Source organism: Ipomoea triloba, chromosome 11, assembly GCF_003576645.1.
Source record: "Ipomoea triloba cultivar NCNSP0323 chromosome 11, ASM357664v1".
In the NCBI taxonomy this organism is placed as follows: domain Eukaryota; kingdom Viridiplantae; phylum Streptophyta; class Magnoliopsida; order Solanales; family Convolvulaceae; genus Ipomoea; species Ipomoea triloba.
Genome location: NC_044926.1, coordinates 25,473,155 through 25,498,347, shown reverse-complemented (window position 1 = coordinate 25,498,347; position 25,193 = coordinate 25,473,155). Strand labels below are relative to the sequence as shown.

The 25,193-nt window shown below is 34.2% G+C and overlaps 1 protein-coding gene and 2 long non-coding RNA genes across 6 annotated transcripts in view; all 3 read right to left on the bottom strand.

The window, feature by feature from the left end:
- Nucleotides 1-7,201, bottom strand: part of LOC115997525 (protein LHY) — a 12,298-nt gene extending 5,097 nt beyond the window's left edge. Inside the window, exons 1-5 of one of the 4 annotated variants that reach the window (XM_031237096.1) lie at nucleotides 6,909-7,200; nucleotides 6,710-6,735; nucleotides 6,207-6,486; nucleotides 6,010-6,121; nucleotides 5,744-5,805 (exon numbers count right to left, since the gene is read on the bottom strand). In XM_031237096.1, coding sequence (XP_031092956.1) covers nucleotides 5,744-5,805; nucleotides 6,010-6,121; nucleotides 6,207-6,245 — 213 coding nt within the window. In that variant the 5' untranslated portion in view covers nucleotides 6,246-6,486; nucleotides 6,710-6,735; nucleotides 6,909-7,200. Of the gene's footprint in view, nucleotides 1-5,743; nucleotides 5,806-6,009; nucleotides 6,122-6,206; nucleotides 6,487-6,709; nucleotides 6,736-6,908 lie in introns of all 4 variants that reach the window. The other 3 variants (XM_031237095.1, XM_031237097.1, XM_031237098.1) reach the window with 3 other exon arrangements.
- LOC115997526 lies at nucleotides 295-2,702 on the bottom strand. Its single transcript, XR_004093746.1, has 2 exons — nucleotides 680-2,702; nucleotides 295-573 (listed from the first exon to the last, which is right to left on the bottom strand). It is a non-coding gene; the product is annotated as an uncharacterized LOC115997526 (long non-coding RNA).
- A 640-nt stretch (nucleotides 7,202-7,841) lies between the features above and the next one.
- LOC115997357 lies at nucleotides 7,842-9,769 on the bottom strand. Its single transcript, XR_004093731.1, has 2 exons — nucleotides 9,404-9,769; nucleotides 7,842-8,471 (listed from the first exon to the last, which is right to left on the bottom strand). It is a non-coding gene; the product is annotated as an uncharacterized LOC115997357 (long non-coding RNA).
- Between the last annotated feature and the right edge of the window lie 15,424 nt (nucleotides 9,770-25,193).

Genomic DNA, 25,193 nt, shown 5'->3' with positions numbered 1-25,193 from the left:
CCCCCCCCCCCCCCCAAACCCCCCCTTCTCTCTCTCCCTTCCTCCCCATAGCCTACACAAACACTGATCCATTGCATCTCAACCACAATCGCTTCAGTCATCATGACCTTAATAGTTAATATGGTTATACAAATAGTTCCAAGTTCATCTAGTCTAAGTTCTTGAGAATGTGAATTGTGTCTACATAATATCACAGAGTTAGGGAATCCATTTTCTCCCACTCATCCCTTTTCTCAGTAACATCTTTTAACTTGGTTGCCAAGTGATTAAACATACCTTGACCTTTGAACAGAGTTTTGTGGAAGCTACCCAAGAAGTGCAATTATCACATCATGTTGACTTAACCATAATGATAGGATGGAAGGAGGTAAAGGTTGGAGTGGATGGAGATGTGGCAACAAGGAGAAAAAAAATGATATTGACTTCTGGTCTCTGGTCTGCAGCAATGCAGGACCAAACATCACAAGATGACTTGCCTCAAGGAGACAAGTCCAACTTCACTGAAATATGTTTCAATACTATGAAACCTCTATGAAGACAGAGCATCACCTGGTTCTACCACTTAAAAGCCCACTGCATAAGGCACATGAATATCGTTGATCAGAACTCTCTCTGTATGGTGCCAATGGCAAAATGATTAAACTGATGAAGAGATCTAAGTTAGAAAACTGGAAACCACCTTTCAAATGAGCGATGCATGAGGATGAGTGTGGCAGTGCTCTTGGCATCGAGTTGGATGTGATTCCAAGTAGGATGGTAGAGTTAGTTTGGACAAAAAACCACTAAAGTATTGAAATCCACTAACACTCCATCCATTCATTGATTCCCTCCCTCCTACATCCTCTTATGCATCCTTTTTCGTATCACTTCTTCTGTTGTCTGCAACCTTATGCCATAGTATTCAAATTGTAGAAAGCACTAAACCAAACTCCTATTGATTTATCTCGTGTCACCTTATCCACAATCTTTTAGATTTTATTACCTCTAGCTATCTAACTTTTTCTGATATCCCCTACTTGTCAAATTGGCTCAAATTCGAATAGGTTACTTGTACTACCTTTGCCATAAAAAATTGATTGTTGGTTATTGACTGATGCTTATAGTTAAGGACGGACCAGATTGACAAATTCCCTGACTTAAAGCTCAATTGGTTGTTGGTTATCAATAAGTGTCCACATTCCTTCTTATTATGAGGACAGGAATGTGAAAAGTCAGATCCTTTAGGGGCAAAAAGAAAGAAAGGGAAAAAAAAACAGAAGAACTAGAGCCTAATTCTTCCAAGTAACATGCAAAAAATAGAGAAAAAATTTTGCTAGCACATGACAATTTTGTGTATGTGCATATGCCTTATTTCCAATGGCTTTATAGGCATCTAAAGGCATAGCATGCATATTCCTAATTCAAGTAGAAACAAGAATAAAGCTATGAAAAGAAATCGCAACTAAACTAGGATACAAACTAATCTTAGTATTTGGATACTAATTATTAAAGATATTAGTAGGAAAAAAGAAAAAAAATCAAAACTATCCCTAACCAATAACCATTGTAGGAAATATTAAATTCCTTACATGATCTTAATTTTTCAACTTTGGTAAATCTTGATGAGCTAGTAAAACCCAAGGCTCAAAGCAATTCAGGCACTGCACAAACCTGAAACCTCTACATGTTTTCTCCTTTGATTTAGGTTATACTTGTTTTGTGGGCAATGTAACTTCAAGCAAGATCTATGTGAAAGCCATCCATTAGGCGTTTGTTTATTTATGGGTTATTATCATCTTCAAACTAGGTATAATGTCTCAGCTAGAATTACATTCTTTTCAGTTTACTATGTTTTTCACCTCGAGGTTTCCCAAATATCCTTTAATTATTGAAACACTTATTTGGTCTTGTTTTGAGTCAACTTCAATTATACATACTATATGTTCTCATTTCCTGTCATTTTTAACCCCTAGAAATCTACTAACACCATCTATGCCCTTTTATGGTTGCATATTACTTTAATTAGGATCATTTTCCTAATTTAAAAATAATGCATTTCCTAAAAAGAAACTAGTAAACAATTAAATATTCATGCATATTTAAAGAAAAAGTTATTTGCAAATACACACTTATATTTTTTAATATTTATACGCTTCTCTTGTGTTCCTCATCATGCATTTCATTGTGTTCTGTGTCCTCATTTCTCGTTTTTGTGCTACCTAGTTAACATCCATTGCTACAATTATTATTTTCATTAAAGTGACAACTTTTTATTCAAATGCTAAAGTGCTTTAGTCTTACCCTTTCCTTTGTTCTCTTATATGGTGATTAGAGCAACGGGGTAATCACACCATGAAATATATATCTCACAGTAGAGCCAAGGTCACTTAACTGGGCTACAATGCACATGGGCCAAACCACACTAAAAGATTGAATCCAATCAATAAGGTACTCTAACCCATGGCCTTATAAACTCATATGTTTCTCTCTTATTTTTCAATGTGAGACTCTCAACACTCCCCCCTCAAATGGGGAACCGAGCCATTTTGAATCTACCTGGTTGACCACTTGTCCATTTGCAATTGAATTGCGCCCTCCCCCTAAAACTAAGGGTGTGTTTGGTAACCCGGAAAATGACTTCCAAAAAATATTTTTCGAATTTTCGGTGTTTGGCAACGTCCAGAAAATGCGATCAACGGAAAAATGGCTTCCGTTGACCAAGGAAAATCAGTTCATTTTTTCGAAAAATGACTTACGGAATTTTTTTTGTAAGTCATTTTCCAGAATGGCCAAAATGGCCATTTCGCATGTTCTGGACCTTTGTTTTTGTTTTTTATTTTTATTTTTCTTTTATAATAAATATTATTATTGTATATATTTTTATATTATTTTATATTTTAAATAAAATAATAAAATATATAATTATGCAATTCTACTCATTTTTCAAACACACCAAGACAGTGTTCCATAACGCAACCAAACACTGGAAAGGAAAATATTTTCTGAAAAATGACTCATTTTCCAGAAAACATTTTTCGGAAGTTATTTGCCTGGTTTCCAAACGGACCCTAAGTGGACAACCGGTTGAAACAAACCGGCTGCGTGGAGGAGTACCACTTGCCCATTTGCAATTGTTTGGATTGATTATAACAAGAGTTAATTACCAAAATGGTCCCTTGACTATGGCGAAATTACCAATTTGGTCCCCGACTATTTTTTTTACCTAATAAAATCCTCAACTTTAAAAAAGTTAACCAAATTGGTCCTCTGTTAGCTTTTGCGTCAAACATCGGTTAAAGTCGAGGGTAATAATGGAATTTCAAGTTGGTCCTCGGGCAGCCCGAACTACCCACACATTTACTTCATGATTTAGGTTTTTTTTTTAGATTAATGTAAAATTACAAACTCTAAATCCCCAAATTGTGTTCGAGAGTGGTTCTTGCCGTGGATACAGACGAGTCCGCCCTTGCTCACGCCATCGTCGTCAACTAGAGAGAGAGAGATGAGTCCAAGCTGCCGTCGTCATCAATCGTTAGAGCTCTGTTCTTCTGGAGATACGCCGCCGTTGTCGACTAGAGAGAGAGGGGAGTCCAAGCCGCAATCGTCAATCGCCGCTTATGTCGTCGTCAACACCGGAGCTACACTACATCTTGTTTTTGGAGATAGCCGAGTGGCAGAGAAGAGAAACGTGTTTCGGAGGAGGCGAATGTAGTCTAGGGTTTTCCTTTTTTTTTTTTGGAGATAGCAGATATCACGGCTGCCTTTCTTAATGCACTTTTATAAAATCAAAAAATTTATTTATTTTGTAATTGATTGCAGTTTACTATATTGGGTATGCCCACTGCCATTGAATTTAAATCGCCCCCTTTAAACCAATGAGCCTTTGCCCTTTGCCTCCAGAAGGTATTCTGCTGGTTTAACAAATTAAGGTAATTCCTTTGAGCAATATTATAGCCATGCAGACCGTGGGGATCAGTTCTGCTTCTAAGAGAATTCATTTGAGTTTCCCAGTGATAAATCAATGGCTAGGAATTTTTTATCAGTTTTCTACCCCATTCCCAAATGGCCTTACTGCAGGAATCTAAACGAATGCTGAGGTGGAGTCCTTTCGAATGTTCCCAATGATTTATAACAATCTCCCTACAATGCGACTCTTTCAGCCATACATTTTCAAACTTAAACTTTTTCCACCTTTGACGCCAAACTGAAGGGCTGGTGCAAAGTAGCAGTCGTAAGTGGTCGCTGGTTGGGGCAATAATGGACCTGGCTCTTCGCCGAACCTCTCGATCCAAGCATCATTAACAAGAACTCTATACAACTTCTCTTAGACCCAATTTGGGGTATTATTGCATCCAGTCGTAAGTGGTCGCTGGTTAATTAGTGATAATCAAGCAGCTCAACATATTGCATCCAATCCTGTCTACCATGAGAGAACCAAACATATTGAGGTTGATTGCCACTTTATTCGAGAAAAGATTGCATCCGGAGACACCATTACAACATTTGTTGGGTCAAATGATCAACTTGCTGATGTTCTCGGGGACTTAGGATTGAATACATTTGTAGCAAGCTTGGACCATTTGATTTATATGCTCCAACTTGAGGGGGAGTGTGGAAAATATTTGTCTTGTGCAGCCTGAAATTTACTCTATTTACTCTAGATGTTGTGCCTTGAGAAGAGGATTAGTTTTTCTTGGGCAGTCCTGCATTTATTGTGGCCCTTTCCAATGCCTTTTGTATGCCTATATATTTGGTGTGTAATCTGAAGGATTCTAAGCAATAATAAGAAAACATCGCTCTATCCTTCTATAATTATTCTTAACAGAGTGTATATACTACACTTAATAATTGGACTTAGCAGTGAGCCAGTGACATATGTAACCCGTTCACATCTGGAACTTTTGATGTTGGAAAACATTGTTGGGGAATAATGACAACACCTGGAATAGGTGCGGAATTAGGAAGAGAAGAAATTCATAAAAGATTTCAGCATGACGGCACAATTGACAGTTTATGAAGTTACTCTTCGCGAGGTACTGCCCATGCCAGAATTTTAGACTAAAGAAAAGAAAAGGGAGATACTGTAAGACAACATGAACTTGGATAAGAATGGGTAATTCTATAGGGAAAAAGATAGGACAAAGAGATGTTAGAGACCTTTCACCCCTGATGTTAATACCATATTAATATAACAAGGCTACATATAGGTTTGAGTGATTGATGAAGTGTGAGAAAATTGTCCTATTGTCCTCCGTGTTTTTATACTAGGAGAATGCACAGTATCTCACAAAGATTCTCTAGATCATCTAATCGTTTAAAATTATTGCAATCAACATGAACATGGTATGATAGGTAATAGGAAGTTTGAATAAATGGCAACTAGAGGCTAATGTATCAAAAAATCTACAGAGTTTACTCAACACATCCCTTAAACATAGATTAATTCGTTGTGAGCATTATTAGCAATTTAGCATAGGCATTAAAAATGAAAAGACAAGTTAGGAGAAAATAAATGCTAATTCACTGCAGTTTTTAACAATTTAAGTTCATTCAAAGCAACTTAATTTCATACAGCATAGATGACCATTTAAGTGATTATAACAGAATGCAAATAAGGCACCCACTATGCAAGATGGCAACAGCCTTGAAACAGTAGAATGCAACAAAGAGATGTGCGAACAATAGTAGAAATTTGAAATAAAATGCAGTTAACTAAGAAAAAAAAGAAACTAATTGACATCAACATAAAGTTATAGCTTTTGACCTTTGTAAAAAACTTTTGTGCATGACTTCGGATCTGCACAGCAGTCTTGGTGCCAATATGTTCTGTGTACAAAAAATTCATAGAACCGAAAGAAAAAAAGGAGGTGGTTTGGATTAATAAAGATAACTAAATCAATGATTTGATGCAACAATCTAATAACACCATAAAACTATCCCTCAAAGTGAAGTGAAAAATGAATTGGACATAGATATATGAATTGAGTATAATAGGAAAAAAAATAAAAAAAAGAGTAAAAGAAGTGTGACCTTCAATACGTTGCCAAGCCCGCCCATAGAGTTTCAAAGCTTCAAGAAACCTGTTATGCTCCTCTTCTGTCCATCGCTCACGCTGCTTAGTGATAGTATAAGGCTTCCTAGTCTGCTATCAAAGATTGAAGACTTGAACTATCAGTACGAGAAAATTTTGGGAAGACATAATGAAATGGGGAGTGTGCAAAGGGGACCTTAATGACAAGTTCCTCTCCAGAGGAGTAAGTGTCCATCAAAATAGAGGACCAGTTAGGGGTTGTTTGCGCTGCTTCAAATCCTCACGTACAAGCAGAGGATATACAACAAGCCATCTTTCAACTCTCGCGACAATATCAACATCATCATCAAACACAAGAAGAAATAGCTTAGCCGTGGTGGTGTGCTCAAGTACCTGACAAGGTAATACTACTGCAAAAGAGAGGAATTGGTAACAACAAAATTTCTATAGAGATCCGCCTCTTTTCCAAACAACACCTATAATCAATTCCAAAGAAAAGAAAAAACTCATAGCAGTATAGATTTGGGAGAAATTAAGCAAAGAGAGACACTAAAACCATGGTAGTATCCTAATGAGCAGATTTTAATTTTTGAAAGTAAAAATCAACAACGGACGGGGAAAAAGGAGAGAGAGACGCATCTCTGAATCCGAAACAAGTACAGTAGTAAAAGAAGAAAATTCCTTATCCAGAATCCTCACCAAAACGAACCGCGTGATGCCTAAACCTTTAGAAAGCACAGAAAAAAGTGGGCATAGAAAGAGAGAATGGGAAAAAGGAAAAGAAATTTTGATCAGTAACGATGAAATAGGAGAAGTTCCAGAGCCAGGCAGGCAGCCAGCAACCGGTGAACAGTATAATCAGAGAAAAGCAACAAATCCTAAAAGATCAGGGGAGTACCTTGGGAGATAGCCATGTTGAAGCAGCAGGAAGGTTGTAGAGGGTCCGGACATGCAGCGACAGAATCATCCGGCACTCGTCGGAGAAGTCATAGTTTCCGGCAATGGCGGATCGGAATCTCAGAAATGAATGGGGGAAAAATATAAATACGGGAACTGGAAGTTGAATAAAGGAAAAAGGATGAAATTCACAGAAGGGAAGAAAGATCACTGGCAGGCAGAGAAAACAAAACAGCAGAGTGAAGAAAGCGGAGAAGAGAGGAGAGGAGAGAGAGCTGCTCTTTTTTCTTTTTCTTTTTCTTTTTTTTTTGGTTGTGGGTGCGATGAGTAATTTGAGCCACTAGTTTTTTCCAGAATTTTAATTTTGAAGAAACAGTAAAATGGAGGAATTTATTTGAGGCTGGAAAGGGCTAAAAGCGCCAAAGGGCTAGAAGATGATGCCATGTGGCGGGCGATTAATGGGGAAAGGGTTACTCCAGAAGCCCCCACCCTGCACTTTTTCAAAACTCAGGGGCAATCTCGGTATATTTTATACAACTCCAAATCTCCACCACAAACTCGGAATTCGGACTGAACTCCAGCTACTCAACGCGGGACCCACCCACCTACGTGGCTGTTTCCCAAATGCAATTCCGCAACTCTCTCCTTCCTTTCCTCAAGGGCAAAACCAAGAATTACCAATTTCTGACTCCACTGCGTACTCCCATCCCATGTCCACCACCCGTCCAACCCCCTCCCCAAAAACGCTCATTTTATATGTGTGGTTCAATTAACGAGATTTAATTAAAATTATTTTTAATTTAATTTTTTATAATATCTATATATCTATATCTATATATATATATAAAAGCCACACATTTCTGGAAAATAAAAAAATTTCGTTTTCCCGCCCATAGAAAACGAAGTCGTTTTGGATAATTTTGGGGAATTTGAATTCATTTAACATATTTAAGATATAAATGTCTTGGAATCCGAAGGGTTGCTTACACATCAGAAAAGATATTAAATACATGGGAAAATACATAATGAATTTAAATTGAGGATGACTGTTGCCATCTTCCAGACTAAACATTTATTTTAAAATTAAAGCTCCTATAAACCTAAGACACTATAAATAAGTCTTCACAATGCTGTGGAGGAAAATGTTCGAAACGATGTGGCGATCGAAGAGCAGCAATGATTCCAGAAGCCTGGGCGGAGAGGAAGCAGCTGCCTATATGTGGTGCCTGAAAGCTGCACAACTTCAGGAGGGAAAGATCAAGAAAAGAGGATTGATCATTTTTTTTAAAATCATTTTAAAGCTCTATCTCATGAATAATTCAATTAGTTGTAAATATTTTATTGTGAACTTTATCTATTTTTTAATATTTATCCACTGAGCTTTGGTATCTATTTATTTGTGCTTCTCTGGTTTGGTTCTCATTGCATTGTCACCTGAAACTATCAATAGAGGGTGATTATATATAGCAATAATACCAATAAAAAATATTTACTTTTGGGCTTCATCTTTCATTGTAGAAATCACTTTAATGGAAGCTGTCGAAGCTCCTTGGATAGGAAGAACCTAAAGTAGATTTAGAAGATAAATGAAAGTGAAGTAACTGAAAAAAGGATATGGACTCCAGCCTAATATATGCAAAAACAAAGAGGGTATGAATGTATGAATTATGATATGAAAACATAGTTATTAATGGGTTGAGCAATCTACACAACAAAGCAACTGTCAAACTGGAGAAAATGATTGATGAGGAAATTTGATGAAAACAAACAATTAAATGTGTGTTCTGTGACAAGACATTCATACCCTTGAGGTATTTTAATTTCTGCACTGTTTCTATATTTTTATTGTTACATTCTCTACATATTCCATACTTTTTTTATTAATTGCAAAACATTGGCAAGTACCAGATACAGTATAGGGAAGCCTCAAGGGCATGATTGTAATTTTTAGAGATATGAAGAGTTTAGTAAGAACTATATGTTATTATAGGTTAACAGTAGGTGGATGGTTTTGGTCAGAAATCAAAACAAGGTATGGATTGTAGTTATTGAAGTTAACTTAAACTACATACTTATTCCTATTTCACCTAAAATTGACAGTTTTATGGTTTCTTCTTAGGATTTCTTTGCTGGCCATGATGTAGTCGACTTGAGGGCTGCTTATGAAGATATAGTAGAGGTGAATGAAGCTGACTTAGTAGCTGGGAATGGCGGGAATGAGTGGCTGCTTTTCAGTTAGGGGAAGATTCTCAAAATGGTACAGAAGATGCTGTTGCACATCCTGTTATTGTACTTCTGTTTTCCAAAATGACTGTTTAATTGATGCCTAGAGTTTCTGTGGTTTGCTGCTATTAACCTTAGCAATTTTCTATTGGATGGTACTCCTATGTGATGCATGTCAGCATGCGTGCTATGTTATGCAATTATGTTAAAAAAATTAGGTGTTTTCAAATAGGTGCTTCATGAATTAGTACAACTTGTATGTGGAAAGTTTACCTCTCTTTAGAGCTACTTTCATTTCTCTCTTTTCCAGATTGGCTCCTTATTGCAGCAACTACTTCTTTGCTGTGTATGTCTTCTAATAGATATATTGTTGACACTGCCATACAGGAAAAAAAAGGAAGTTTGATTCCTTGAAACAACAGACGAACCTAAGATTAATGAAAAAAAAAAGAAATTATTTCTACAGTTCTGCAGAACATAATGTGTAATTCATACTTCTACACTTTGAACGCAAGTAATATTTATATACATTTCAATTTCTTTATTATTAATGAGTATACTGCAGACATATGTTTTTTTGTCCTATCATCTACACCTATAAGCTAGAATACAAATTCACTTAAATATTGTGTGATATAGTAGTAACATATTTAAAAAAGAAAGCAAGAATATGTAAAGCAGACTCAATTAGGTTTATTCCTTTTTTTAATCTTATTAAATGTACCAATATGTCTAATGACAACAGGATAACACTATAATTTTAAAAATGGACTGATTAATGCCAATGTTTATAATTAATTAATGACTTTAATGTTCAAATTTTAACATTACAAAGGAAAAAAAAATATGTACAAGAGAACTACAGTGATGCTCAGACAGTCAACACTTAAATTTGTCAATAGAAATTTCATAAAAAATTAGCAAAATAAAACCATATTTAAAAAAAAATACGAGAGAACATTATACAAGAGAACTACAGTGATTGTGTACTGTCCTCATTGTTCAAGGCCAATTTTTTTTTCAGATAGTTGAACAAATTTTTTCACAATCAATATTTAGGTTTATTAATACAGTAAAATAGATAATCAGGCAAAGAAATATACATTCAGGACATAAAAATTAGCTGATGCCCAAAAGCTAAATATTATAGACAAATTGTGAAGGCACATATTTCATTAATTAGCTAAATATTTATTCAATTGTGCAGTAAAGTACTTAGCTCTCTTCCGTTGTTTATTTTTCGTTTTTAGCTTCGAAATCCTTGTGCGTTTTTTCAGATACTAAAGAATACTAAAGAAAATAAATAAAGAATAGAGTTAATTTGACCAATGAGTAGTAAGTATAGAAAATAAAATGGGACAGAAAAAGTATTAATTTTATTTTATACATTAAGTTTCTCAATTTACTACTCCGTACATTGTAAATAATCATGAGTAGTTTAAAAAAAGTTTCTCAACTTACTTTATATTTATCCTAACTCTCAAGAGTGAAAACAAATTCATCCTCATTATTTTAGCTTTTAAAAAAATTTCGAATACTTCTCACTAGGGGTGTTAGCGAACAGAGCTTTCGACAAACTACTCGTGTTCGTGTTTGGTAAGCGTTTATTTATGTTCGTTTATTAAGGTAAATGAACATTAACAAATTAAACAAAATTTAGAGTTCGGTTAATAAACGAACAGAGTCTGAACGGTGGTAAACTCATTTGCTAAGAGATCATGAACAAGCTCGTTTGTGTTCGTTTAGTAATGTTCGCGAAAAAGCTTGTTTATTTTTATTTTGTAATGTTCGTGAACAAGTTCGTTAAGTGTTCGTTTAATAATATTCGCGAACATGTTCACAAACATATATAGTTGTGTTATTTGTTTGATTATTGTCCGTGAACGTAAATTATGTCTTGTTCACAAACGAATTGTGTTCATGAACATGTGCAGGTGTTTGGTAATTAAGTGTTCACGAACCTCTTCATGAACATGTTCGCGAATGTTAACAAACACTAATGAACACTTAACAAACGAACAGGAACAAAATTTTTAAAAACTTTAATAAACGAACACGAACACTCCAAAATCCTTAATAAACGAACACGAACAATCTCTGTTCGTTTATGTTCGGTTCGTTATCAGCCCTACTTTTCACTGATAATTTGGCCGGAAAGACCGAAATTGAGAAAAATTAAATAGTTACGGCACAAAATTTTCAAATTTTGAAATTCGTGGACTGCAATTAACAACACACCAATAGTCATATAACCAAAAGTAAAATTAACTCTTTTGATTATATTGAATAAAAGTTTGATCTATATTTTTTTGGCATCAACTAGAACATGTTTTGTAGGGAAAAATATAATAAAAATTTAGAGTAAATATAGTATTAGTCTTTTACTACTATATTAGGAGTGCTTGACAATTAACAAATAGTTAATTATATTAGATGATAGCTTATAATGAATTTTGATAAATGTGTTTGACCAGTGAATAATATTAGCCATTTATAGTAAAATTACTTGTAAATACACATCATGTGCAATTGGATACTAACAAAAAATATAGTAAAATAAATTATCAAAATAAATAAAGAAGAACATAAATTTTATAAATATTAGAAGATGAAACTTTAACTTTTAATGATATAAGAAATATTATAATATAGATTTTTTTTTTAAAGAATGCATTAAACTTAGTAGGTATTGTGTTTCAAAAATATTAGATTTAGCTTTTAGCAAATGTAATTAGTTTTTTTTTTTTTTGATAAATTTTATATTATAATTAGATTTTAACATCAATACCACAATAAATGAAACATAAATATTTTATTGACAATAAACCAACGATCCATATATTACACATCAAATAAGATACAAACGAAAAACATAACTTAAAAAGTGTGAAATTTTAATTTTTTTTAAAAGTTAAAATAAAAAGAAGTTAAATTTTTAAATAATGAAGTCATATTAAAATAAATACAATTATTTATTAATTAAAAATTATTACAGTGATGTCATTAAACCACAAGCTAAGGTACATGGCAAACTAACCCTTATTCGTTGCTTGTTTTCATTAGTATTTTCTTATAATTTTCAAATTCAATTTTTTTGTATCCAATAACATTTTTAACGTAGTTTCTAAATATATAAATTTCACATGCTAATTCTAAGCTTAAGATTATTGAAATTTAAATTGTAAATAACTTCAGTCAAACCTTGTTAACCGAACTCGTCACATAAAATGGGAAGAAATGAGTATATATTAAATTAAACTATATCTTTTAAAACTACATATACACATGTATGCATGCACGTGTATTTTACATAGCGATGGTAAAACTACCAAAAGAAAAAAAAAAGAATATTGAGGGTAAACTTGTAAGAAAATATAAATGTACAACACAAAGAACACAAAAAAAAGAAAAGTTGTGATTTTTTTTGGCTAAAGTGTCATCCCGATCTATGAACCATAAGAGATTTTTCATGCCACACCCTGTCCTTTCATAAATAATTATTTGATGCACAAATCATTAAATTTTTATAGGTTTGCAGGTTACTATGATGGTATCGGTAATAGGCTAGGCTGACGTGGACCTTTTATTTAGTACTCTCTCCCCACCACCAAAATAGAGGAGCCGCCTCCATTTCTTACTCCTTTCTCTTCAAATCTGATTTCTTCGTCGGTACATTTCTCCATTTCCAGATCCAATAGTCAAACATCAGTCTCTGATTCCGCTTATTATAATCAGAAATGGGTTTATGGACACTGCTAGAGGGCTTTCTGCTTATTGCAAATGCATTTTCAATATTAAACGAAGAACGTTTCCTTGCTGCTAGAGGTTGGAGCTTCCAGGAATATTCCGGGGTTAAGCGAAATTCATTCAAAGGCCAACTTCTTGGTCTTATTTATGCAACCCACTATTTGAGAATTCCTCTTTTGCTCCTTAACATTCTATGTATTGTTGTAAAGCTTGTATCTGGATGGTGATGATGTTTGCAGTGAGGTCCAACTGAAACATGCTTTTCTAGCTTACTATATTAATATGGGAGTCAAGGCAGATTTGGGAAAATCCCTATGTCGGCAGAATTAGGCAATGTTGCAGCAGCCATAATTAGGCAAATATCAACAATTGACAAAGAATTAGGCAAGTCAAAAGAGTTAGGCATGGAGTTAGGCACCTACCAAAATATTTATTATTTGGTCCCTAAACTTTGGACTTACTACAAAATGACCCCTATTCCTCAACTATAAATAGGGAGGTCATTTGTCATTCTTGTCATCCCAAATCATTCTATTCTTCCCTCATATACTAGAGATATTAGAGAGTTTGTTGAGTGTATTTCTCCTTCCTAGCAAGAGAGAATTATCCTTGTTTTCTCCTTGTTAGTTAGAGAGTGGTTGTAACTCCTATTTTCTCATAGTGAAATTCTTCTACCCTTGCCCGTGGTTTTTACCCTAATTTGTTTAGGGGTTTTCCACGTAAAATCTGTGCCTCATTTATTTTTCTTTCTCAAATTATTGTTGCAATCTGATCTATCCCACTTCCGCGGGTGCAACACCCTATTCCTTTATTTGTTGGTTTCTTGTTGGCTTTTGCTTATAAATCACACATTCACACACACAAAAAAGGTATCAAGCTCTCCTGTAGAAAAAATGGGGCATTGATTTTTGTCATGAAAATCAAGCTATCCAATTATCTTTTAGGTACCCAAAACTCCATAGCGGACCTCCTGCTTTCGGTACAGATCTCCAGGATGATGATCTCCGACTGGGTCTCCGACAGGAATTTCTTGACGTCGTTGTTTGTGGCAAAATCGTGTGTCTTTTCTCTTCGATCTATTGAATAGAAGAAACGGCAAGGAGGTACGTATTTCACACAAAACGTACTTGTCGTGGGTGGTGTCGCTCAGGATTCAGAAGAATATTCCGGTGGCGTAGCTTTTGAGTTTTGACGATGTCGACGACTGGTTTTTCTCAGTGTTGCAAAAATAGGGCCTAGCCCGCTTGGTCGGGTGCCTGGGGCGCCTAGGCCATCCGGGGGCCGGGTTTTTTTTTTTTTTTTTTAATTTTAAATCTTAAACATTTAAACTAGTAATGGTATAATGTATTAACTAATACTCTAATAGTCTAATAAGTAATAACTTAATAAAATCATAAGTAATAACTAAATTAAACTAATACGTAATGCACTAATAATTAATAAATAATAACTAATAACTTAATAAGTATTAACTATTTAACTATTAAAGTGTAAAGACTTACAATATTAAACACTTTACAATTATTAACACTTAAAATATATATATTTTTAATTTCTTTTAAGATTTAAAAAAAAAAAACTAGGCGCCGAGAGCGCTAAGCGCCCCTTAGGCGCCTAGCAATTTTTGCAACCTTGATTTTTCTACAATGGGATTTCCTTGTTCAGAACAACCACTCTCACCTTTTCCGATTACCATTCCTATAAAGAAAAATGAAGCTGAAATGATTGCCATGTCATACTTTTAATGCCTATTTAAAAAACTCAATAAAAGACACCTCCACATTAGCATATTATAACTGGTAACCTGCAAAAAGTTTTAGACGAAAAAAATTTAATAGTTTGTGCATCAAATAGTCACTTACGAAAGAACAGGGTGCGGCATGAAGAATCGCTTATGGTTCATGGTGCGGGATGACACTTTAGCCTTTTTTTTTTTTTTTTTTTTTTTGAAAATCAACAATAACAATGCATTAATAAGGAACCAAATGAGAAATACAGGCCGGTGGAACAGACATCCACGACCTTAGGACAGACGAAGAACCAGTTGCCCGTGTCAAGACATGAGTTACATGAGTCGCTGACCTCCTGACATGGTGAACAGACACGTTCCCAATGTCACTAGCAAAGATTTTTAATCCCTTTCAAAATAAAAATGTGAAGAATAAAATTGTAAATAAAGTGCAAATGAACAACACAAATAAAACAAAGAACAAACACTTAATTAAACTTAAAATTTATAAATATTTGATAAATTAGATTTTAAGTATTAGCTAATATCATGTAAAATGATTTATAAGCTAGGATATAAATATATAGTACTTCAAGAGAAGCATGGTTTTAGCATTTGATCTTAGTCGAGTTTTTGTGCTCTTCCAACTAACGCGGTCCTAATGATCTATGTTCAGTTCATTCTAACCCCTCCTTCTGGCCTTCCCTTCATCCTTCTTAATCTCTCTTCTCTTCACTTGCCTCCTAATTTTGTCATCAACTTTTTAGTGTTTTTTGTTCACTTGTTCTTACTTGTTTCTTGTTAGTGCATGCAAAATATGTTCATAATTTAGGCATACATCACTAAATCGATCACACTAGGATTACCTCCAAATCCAACTAGGGTTATGGTGGTAGGTAAAAATTAAACTAAGAATTTGAAAAGATAAAATTAACAATACAAGAAAATAATAAAATACCAACACATTTAACAACAAATCGGATTAAATAGTTACTGTATAACTTAAATACTTATTGATTTCAATGCTTAGCTTAATTAACAGAAATCTATTGGTAAATTACATGAATATGAATTTTTTTGTTGGTGTATATATATATATATATATATATATATATATATATATATATATATATATATATTATATTATTTTTTTTGTAGTGTAACAATAAAGGAAAAGGAAATAGCCACCATTGAAGAGGTAGATATGCTCACCTGGGAGAAACTAGCTAGTGCTAATTGTCTAATAGGGACAATTTTAACTTAGAAGATAATGAGCATGACAGCTTTGAAGGTCACTATTCGAGGGGTTTGGGGTCTTGACAAGAGTTTGGAGATTACTACTACTGTGCTTTAGATTAGATTATAATATGGTATTGTTTGCTTTCAGACATCAAAGAGATATATAAAAGAAAAATCTTAGATGGTTGCTCGTGAAATATTGGTAATAATTTATTTATTTAAGAAGATTATGATGAAAACTAAAATTATCTATAAATAGAGATGACATATTACTTATGACATTTTGGATTTAAACTTCTAATTTACCATTAATCCTATTGAATCAAAGATGCGTATTGAAAGTCGGGTATAAGTTAGGTATTTTGAAACAGTTGAAGTTGATAAAATCAATAATGTTTGGAAGAGGTCTATATATTAGAATAAAGTTAAGGGAGGTGTTTATAAACCCCTTAAAAACGTATAGTCCTAGAGCTTCAAAATAAGAGCACCTACCAGATATGGTTACAAGAGTTCACTGCTCTAACAATACAAAGGAACATGTTACAAGCTAAGGGAGAACATAAATAATTAATGAAGTAAAGAGATCCACTTATCCTAAAATTCAAGTTGTATCAACTTTGCACAATAATTAATCAAGAAATGAGAGTAGTTGGTCTTAAAGATAGCTTTGAAGGAATATTGCACCTCAATTGACAGAAGGATTCTGTTGGTCCCCATAGGGTGGTGAAAAGTCTAGAGGGGGGTGGTGAATAGACTTTTCTAACAAATAAAAACTTTATAACACTTTAACAACAGAGATTTCAAGTGAATAAATTCAACTTGAAATGTGTAGCGGAATATCGTACGGTAAAGTGCTACAAAATAAAACTGCGTAAAACTAAAGAGATACTTGACATGCAACACGTTGGAAAACCTTAAAATAGCTCAAAGAATATGTATGCAAAGTTTCAAGCACATGCGGACGTGGGAACACACAAACCTATATGATATGATCAACACAGTACGTAAAGGGTTAGTGAGTTAAACATGCAAAAATATAAAGTGCAGTAAAGTAAAGAGAGGCAGAGATTTATAGTGGTTCGGAGATGGTGTAATTCTCTTACTCCACTTCTTCCTTTACTCCAAGGAAGATTTCCAGTATCTTCAATCACCCAGATACAATAGTGAAACTCCAAGTGCTACCCAAGCACTTCCCGAGTGTTACGCACAAAGCTACACTCAACCACGAGCTCTCCGCACAAAGCTAAGCTCCCGAGCGCTACACACACAGCTACGCTCCCCGAACGATACGCACAAAGCTACGTTCCCGAACGCTACGCACAAAGCTACGTTCCAACCAAGTGTTTCGCACAAAGCTACACTTAGTTCACCCGAGTGTTACGCACCCAGCTACACTCCTTTCTACACTCTGTAGAAAAACAACTGTTGAAAGAAATAAAGTTTTCTTTTCTTAAGACTTGAATTCCTCTCGTGTATAGCTCAATATCTCAGCACTTTGTATTTTTCTCGCATTCACCGCTCAGTAGCACCACTTGTAGTTTTTTTATGTTTCAGTTCGTAGTGCTGTGTATTCTCTGTTACCTCTGTATTTCAACCGTGCTTGTCTTCAAGTCTTCTTGGGCTTTTTATAATTCAAAGAATTATTTGCCCGTTATGAACATTCAAATTTTGAACGTTCACTTGATTTGATTGGTCATTCCAATCTGATCTTGATGGTCATACCTCCTCATTTAATGACCATACCGTTGATCTGATAACTTGCCAATTTTGATCTGATAAGATCTCCATTTTGATCTGCTCATTTAATGCCGCTGGTAATTTTAGAAAAATTTCTACAAATTGCTCACCAAAGTCTTCTATTTCGGCTTGATTGATCTTTGAAACTTGTAGCCTCCAATTTTTGACTTGTTGTCTTGACAGCCTAATATTGTGGACTTTGCATCCTCCAGAGCTTGATATTTTTGACTTTGTTGTAATCTTGATTTGATCTTGGGCAAGTTGATCTTTCAAAAATATTTTCCCGGTGGCTCTTGCTTGAGTATGAACAATAATCTTCAGAAAATCACCACCTTCAAATTTCTTCTGACTCATGGCATCACGTACTGGAATAAATATGAACCATGTAAAAATGGTTAAGTATTAGTTCCTCTCTTAGTTGCTCCATAGCATGCTCTAAAGAACCTTTCACGCGTGTAGAAGTGTAGTATGGATCACGCGCATAAGCCTAGCCAAAGTTGGATCACGCACATAAGCCTAGCCAAAGTTGCTCCATGTTGACCTTGACTTGCTCCAAAAAAACTTGGCCGTATGACTAGCTCCAAGCTGCCTCTTTAAAATGTAACAAGTAGGATTTAAATGCTAGACCTTGCATTGTGTAGCGTATGGTGTAGAAATAGTGGATCTTGATCTTCCTTCCTCGGACTTGACTTGTTGACTTGTTGCATAGGTTGCTCCACAAGTTCCCTTGACTTCCTCCATTGGACTTGACTCCACAAGTTCCTCCATAGTCGTGACACTACTAGCTCCATTTCTTGCTCTTCAAGGCTTAAAATTTTCTTTGTAAGATTTGAACTCATGCCTTCTAGCAATGATAATTTGGCTTTGTCCATTGGATCATATACACTCATATGTATAATGGAAGCAAATGACTTACAAGACTCATGACAAAATGTATTCTATAAAACAATAATTCGAACCAATCTAATGCCATGACTTGTCTTCCGGGTCTAATCTCTACACTCTAAAAAATAAAATAGGGAATTTCTAAAATTACAAATTGGCTCATCAAAACTATTACAATTTTATTCCTAACAGATTCTAAAAGAGAAACTCCTCAAGATTCTTCAATTCCTAGCTAGCCTCCTTATGGGATAGCTCACGTACTAAAACCAAATCCAATTTCTCTGAAGTGTGATAATGATAATAGCCTTAAACCAGCTAGTTCAAAATATCACAAATCAATATATTATCTCCTCATAATACTATAATATGTTCCCTCACAAAAATTTCTAGAATAATACTACACAACAAAAAACTCACAACTTTAACCAAGAAAATCACTCATCTAAATCATATACTGAGTAATTCTCTTCTTCAAAAAACAATTAATAACCCAAAACATTGAAATAGTTAATCGGCCACTAGCTGATTCCCTAAGGACGATGGTAGTCGAGGAGGACGTTGCGTTAGAAAATGGGTGTCTGAGATGGGGTGATGAAGATTGAGATCATCAGCAGATAGTAAACAACAAGCATCAGCAGAGACTTTAAAATCTCTTCTTCTAATTAACCAGAAGACTTTTTCCAATCAAAATAAATTTCTACCAAACTTTAAATAATATTTATAACAGTACACCACAACACCCAAATATTATTTATATTTCATGGTACTTCATCTAAAAATTAATAATAATTACTATATAAATTTCTAACACACGTTGTAGACCCGGCGTGGAGAATTGCTCATGTGGCTTGGGAAAAAATCAAAAAGCATAAAGTGATTTTATTAAAATGGAAGGAAATACTACTTAATGAGGAATGAAACCACTGTTTTTTCCTTTAATTTCTACCCATTGACCTACCTAGATGGATGAATGAGTTTTTTTTTTAAATAAAATAAAAATTTACAAGAAGCCTTGTTCCAGCTTATACATGTATTTATATTATATATACATGTGTGTGTGTGTGTGTCAAATTTAGAGCTTCCACCCAGAGTATTTTACCATTCACGTGCATGTTAAGACTTAGTTTGTTATTTGTTATGTTGGCATAGTCTTGTAGTTTAGGTGTAACTAGTTTCCTGCTTTCATGCTCTATACTCTATTTATTGTTTGCTTTTACGGTGAATGAATTACTTCAGTTCGTACTCTCACATGGTATCACAGCCAACTCTCTAGCGAGAATTTTTTTTCCTCTTCCATTCTCTTCTTTTCATTGTTCATGGCTGTTATTACTCACCCAGCCATTATTCAAATTTATGCCCCAACCCACTTACCAATCAAACTCACCTCCTCTAATTTTTCTATTTGGAAGAAACAAGTGGACTCTAAGCTCATAGGGCTTGACCTTGTGGGTTATGTCACTGGCTCAACTACCACTCCAGCGAAATAGTCCGATCAAAATCAAACTACCTTGAATCCAGCCTACACAACTTGGTACAGACATGATCAAATCATCCCGAGTGTTATCTTGGGCAGTCTATCAGATACTTTGCAGCCTATTATTTCGTCTGTGCCATCTGCTTGTGACGCATGGACTCGGTTGTCTACCAACTGTGCCGTTGTTTCTCAGGGTCGTATAGTTTTGCTAAAAGCGAAGCTAACAAAGAACCTTAAAGCCAACAGGTATATTGAGACGTATATGCGGCCGGGATATTCGAGCAATAGCAGCCAACTTGGCTCTTGCCCACGCAAGTTTGTATGCCTACTGCTAATGCCACACAATGGCGCTTTAATGGCCCTGGTGACACTCAATCTTAAAGTAGCAATCGGCGTAGCAGAGGCGGTTCCACCTTCTCCAATGGGGCGATAGAACCACCGTCCTGTTCGGTATTGTAATTACTGCGAGTATCCCGAGCATGACACCAAATTTTGCCGGAAACTAGCCAAGTTTTTGAAGGATAACAATGTTGTTGTGCTCGAACTGCAAAACATCGAGCATCAATCACCTACAGTCCATACTACGTCTACTAATGTTGTGTCGAACTCCACCGTTGCTTATGGACTCTGGGGCCTCGCATCATACTGTGAATAAGGCCATGTCTCTTCGCACCATATCCGACTACATAAGGCCTGATGAAATTATGTTGGGAGATGGTATGTCTCTTCGTATTTCACATACTGGGTTAGTATCTTTACCTTCAAATCGTCGGTCTGTCAAATGTGTTATGTGTTTCGAGTCTGCAAAAGAATCCAGTTTCAGTGTCTAAACTTGATAAAACTAACTCTATCTCGATTGAATTTTTTGACACACAGTTTCTGGTTAAGGATCGACAATCGGGAACACCTCTCGTGCGAGGTCCGGTCGTGAATGATATCTACAGTCTTCCTGTCCAAAGGTCTCAAGTCAATGTCACTACCAAGTCATCAATGTCAAAGTGGCATCATCAATTCGGTCATCCTAATCATAAGGTTTTGGCTTCTATTCTTAGGAGCAATAATGTAGTCTTTAATCCTGAAGAGTTGAAGACATTTCCATATAATTCTTGTCGTGTTAATAAAAGTCACAAATTGCCTTTTTCCTTTAGTTCCATGTCTAGCACTCGACCATTGCAATTAATTTACATAGATGTGTGGAGTTTTGCAACGGTTTCTGTGGATGGTTTTAGATAATATGTTAATTTTGTAAACCACTACACTAACAACGTGTTTGGTTCATGGAATAAGTCGGAATGGAATACCATTTCTGGGAATAGACCTATTCCATCGTTTGGTTCGTCCTTTTATTCTTAGGAATAGCGTTCCCGTGAATGAGCTATTACCTTTGCAAGGGGAATAACCATTCCTAGGGGACCCCTAGTATTAGCTATTCTCGAGTATTTGGGAATAGCTTTTATACTATAATACCGAAAATACCCTTTTGTATTATTAACCATAATATATATATATATATATATATATATATATATATATATATATATATATATATATATATATATTAAAATGTAACTAATTAAATATATGCATTTGTATAATATATTATATTCATTGAAGTATATACATAAACACATACAAAAGGTTACAGCCTAATCAACAACATAATCTTCAAGAATATCTTATGTCGTGCACGCCGTACGTATCTTCAGTACTTCAACATCTCACTTTCTGGTTATTGCTCAATTAACAACAAATCACCACCTTCACATGAGAGAAACACTTAACCCAATATAATAATAATTTTCTAGTAAGCATGCAGTGAGTGGCGTGACCTTGCAATATCATTTTAACACATTTATATAGCACTTTACACATAACCATTTCACCTTAACTTTTGCGCATAATTTTCCCATGAATTACTGGCATCCACACATTTTATTTAACCATCAAAGACTCACTCAAATAATTCATAATCTGTTAGGATTATAAACCTGAAATTCTGACCACATGTTGATTATGTTCCAGTTGATTGTTGATGCTGTTCTAGAATGCAAATCAGTGCGATAATCATCAAATAAAGAAATAGAAAAAATCTAAGTTTTGTCAAATAATATAGCCAACAAAATTAGGGTACAAAATGTGTATCATTTGTACACTTACAATTATTGTTATTATTATTATTATTATTATTATTATTATTATTATTATTATTATTATATACACACATATCTTTGTTTATATCCATAGGGACATGTGGTAAATTAGGATTCTTAGAATTTCATCCATTCACAAATTCTATATTTTCATATATAATTTATATTTTTTCATATATAATAATAATAATAATAATAATAATAATAATAATACATTTTTTGTATAGGGTTATTTGTGTCTTTTAAACACATTCCATTTCTATTCCTTTAACCAACTAAACACTGAAATTACATTCGTAAAGTCTATTCCTTCCGCGAACCAAACAATAGAATACAATTTCTATTCTATTCCTAGCCTATTCCATTCCCTATGGAATACTATTCTTATTCCCTTAAAATTCATTATGTGAACCAAACATGCTATAAATATATTTGGTTGTTTTCACTAAAATATAAATCGGATGTTCATGTTATCTTCTTTCAGTTTAAACGTATGGTTGAGAATTATTTTGACTATAAAATCATCTCAGTTTTTTCTGATAATGGGGTGAATATACCAAATTAATTCTTACGTTTAATAATATGGGGATTTCTCACTTTATTTCTCCTCCTTACACTCCGGAACACAATAATGGTCCGATTGAACGAAGGCATAGGCACATTGTCGAGAGTGGTATGGCACTGCTGTTGCATTACGCGTTTATGCCCTCTTCGTACTAGTCCTATACTTTTAGACAACAGTTTACCTAATAAATCGCATGCCTACCACTATTCTTAATCATTCATCACCATACGAAAAGTTTTTCAAAAAACACCCGAATTACCAAAAAATTCGGTCGTTCAAGTGCTTGTGTTATCCGTGGTTAAAACCATACTTTCCAACTAAGTTGAGTCCAAAATATTTACCTTGTGTTTTCTTGGACTATTCATTAAATCAGTCTGCTTACAGGTGTTTAGAAATATCCAGTGGTTGGGTATATGTTTCACGTCATGTTTCATTTGTGCCCAATGAATTTCCGTTTCACGTATTGGTTCGTAGTTCCATTTCGGTTGTGTTTGCCGTACCATCACCTCCACCTGTGTATTTGAAGTTGGGTACGTATCTGTCTCATCCTACTCCTGGCACCACAAATAATTACATACCACTTGATGAGTTGTGGTTTTCGTGGTGGATGGAAAGAGGTAGGGGTTAAAACGGGAAAAAGTTCCCGAGTATCGTTCTCAAGGAAAGGCAAGGAGGGAGTTGGTAAGCAAGGGATTAGTCACAAGAGCGCCTAGTTTTCGAAAGCTAATCCTAGAAAGATAGGTGTGTATGTCATGCTACAAGTATCAAAACCGAAGATAAAGGAATGAGAAACAATTAATTGGAAAGAGGATTCGGACCAACCTATCACGCACGTATTGTCTCGATTTCCTATTGTACTAGGGTGTGAAAGCACTCAAAGGACTCACGTGAGACAAGGTCACCAACACCACCGCCACTCTCGTGGTCAATGGACTCTCTCCTATACCGTAATGTCATCCTCATGATCACTAGGCTAAAAGTGGCATTTTGTCAAACACGTTATGTGCATCTTGTCTTCCACTCTCCCTTTTCTCAAAGGTGAGAGGGAAATGTGTTTGGTGAGGTCTTCAAGTAATCCCTATTCTCATAGGTGAATGCTTTCTACCCTAACTCTCTAGTGCAACCGGCCTAGTTGGCATAGAGATCAAACAAACACCCCAAAACACAATCAACCATCCAAAAAGCATCAATCAACCCTAGATATATGATATTAGAGCTCAAGAGTCAACATGCATGTTCAATTGATCCAAATCCACAAAGAAATTAGCCACACATCTCTAGAATGGAAATCATAAATGCAATTGAGCAAATCTAATCTACTAGGATCAAAATCAAATCACAAATCAAAGCACAATTCAAATCAACAATCAAATAAACTTAACAATCAAATCACAAACTAAAGAATTGAATAACAAAAGTAGAAACTTTTCATTCTTGAGTTACAGGAAAATAAGAGTCTTTATCTATAAATTATACATGACACCACTTCTCATCCTTTTATTATTTGCAAAGTGATTTTTTTTATAAATAAACTCAACACTAACAAAATTCAAGAATATGAAAAATAAAAATTCTTCAATTATAGACAATTGATGGACCGAAAATGATTACATATATAATTTGAGGTGCAAAAAATACTATTTCTAATAATTAAAGAATAAAAATTGTCATTTCCCCTTTTAATTAATATTATAAATTATGATTAATATATTTTGAAAAGTAATATTTATTAGTGTTTGAAATTAATTTTGATTATCAAATAATTTTTCTAAAATAAACTAATCATAATAAATTTACATTAATTTACATAGTTATAGTATTTTTTTTTAAATTTGTAATCCATATATATATTTATTTATTCAAGATATGTAATTCAAATATACTCCATTCAGTTGTAATTTGGCCTTTCGTTGGCCTAGTCTACCGGAATTGTTGTACGGTAACATATCGATTGTACATATGAACAAGATTGCAAAATGAAATGGTATAGTAGAGAGAAAAGTAGAACACAATTGCCATCCCTATCCCCACCTTAAAATACTTTAGTAAATATGTATGTATGTATTGATATAGTAGGGATAAAATACACTTTTGGCTCCCCTCTAATTTTTTTTAAACAATCTATTGTGTTTATATTAAATGAACTCAAAATATATATATTAAAGTTTAAATTCATTAAATAGAAAGAAATAAACCAAATAATTAAAGTCACCATTTTCTTTTTATCTTATTTACTTTATCAAGATTTTAATAATAGAGGGCATCAAATATCCATTTTATTTTTAAAAAATCTCCAAATTTGAGATATATGCTTTAATTTTATTAGTTATGTTGATTAATTAATTAATAATTTATTTTTCTCAAAAAATTAATTAATAATTTATTGTGTGTTTTAATTATTTATTTACACTTTGAAGATGTAGACCTGCTTGTTTAAATAATTAGTGTTAAAATTTTCAAAAATTAATATTAATTGTTTAATTCATGATATTGATTTTTGTCTTTATCTCTCAAATTTTGAAATATTGTTAATCAGT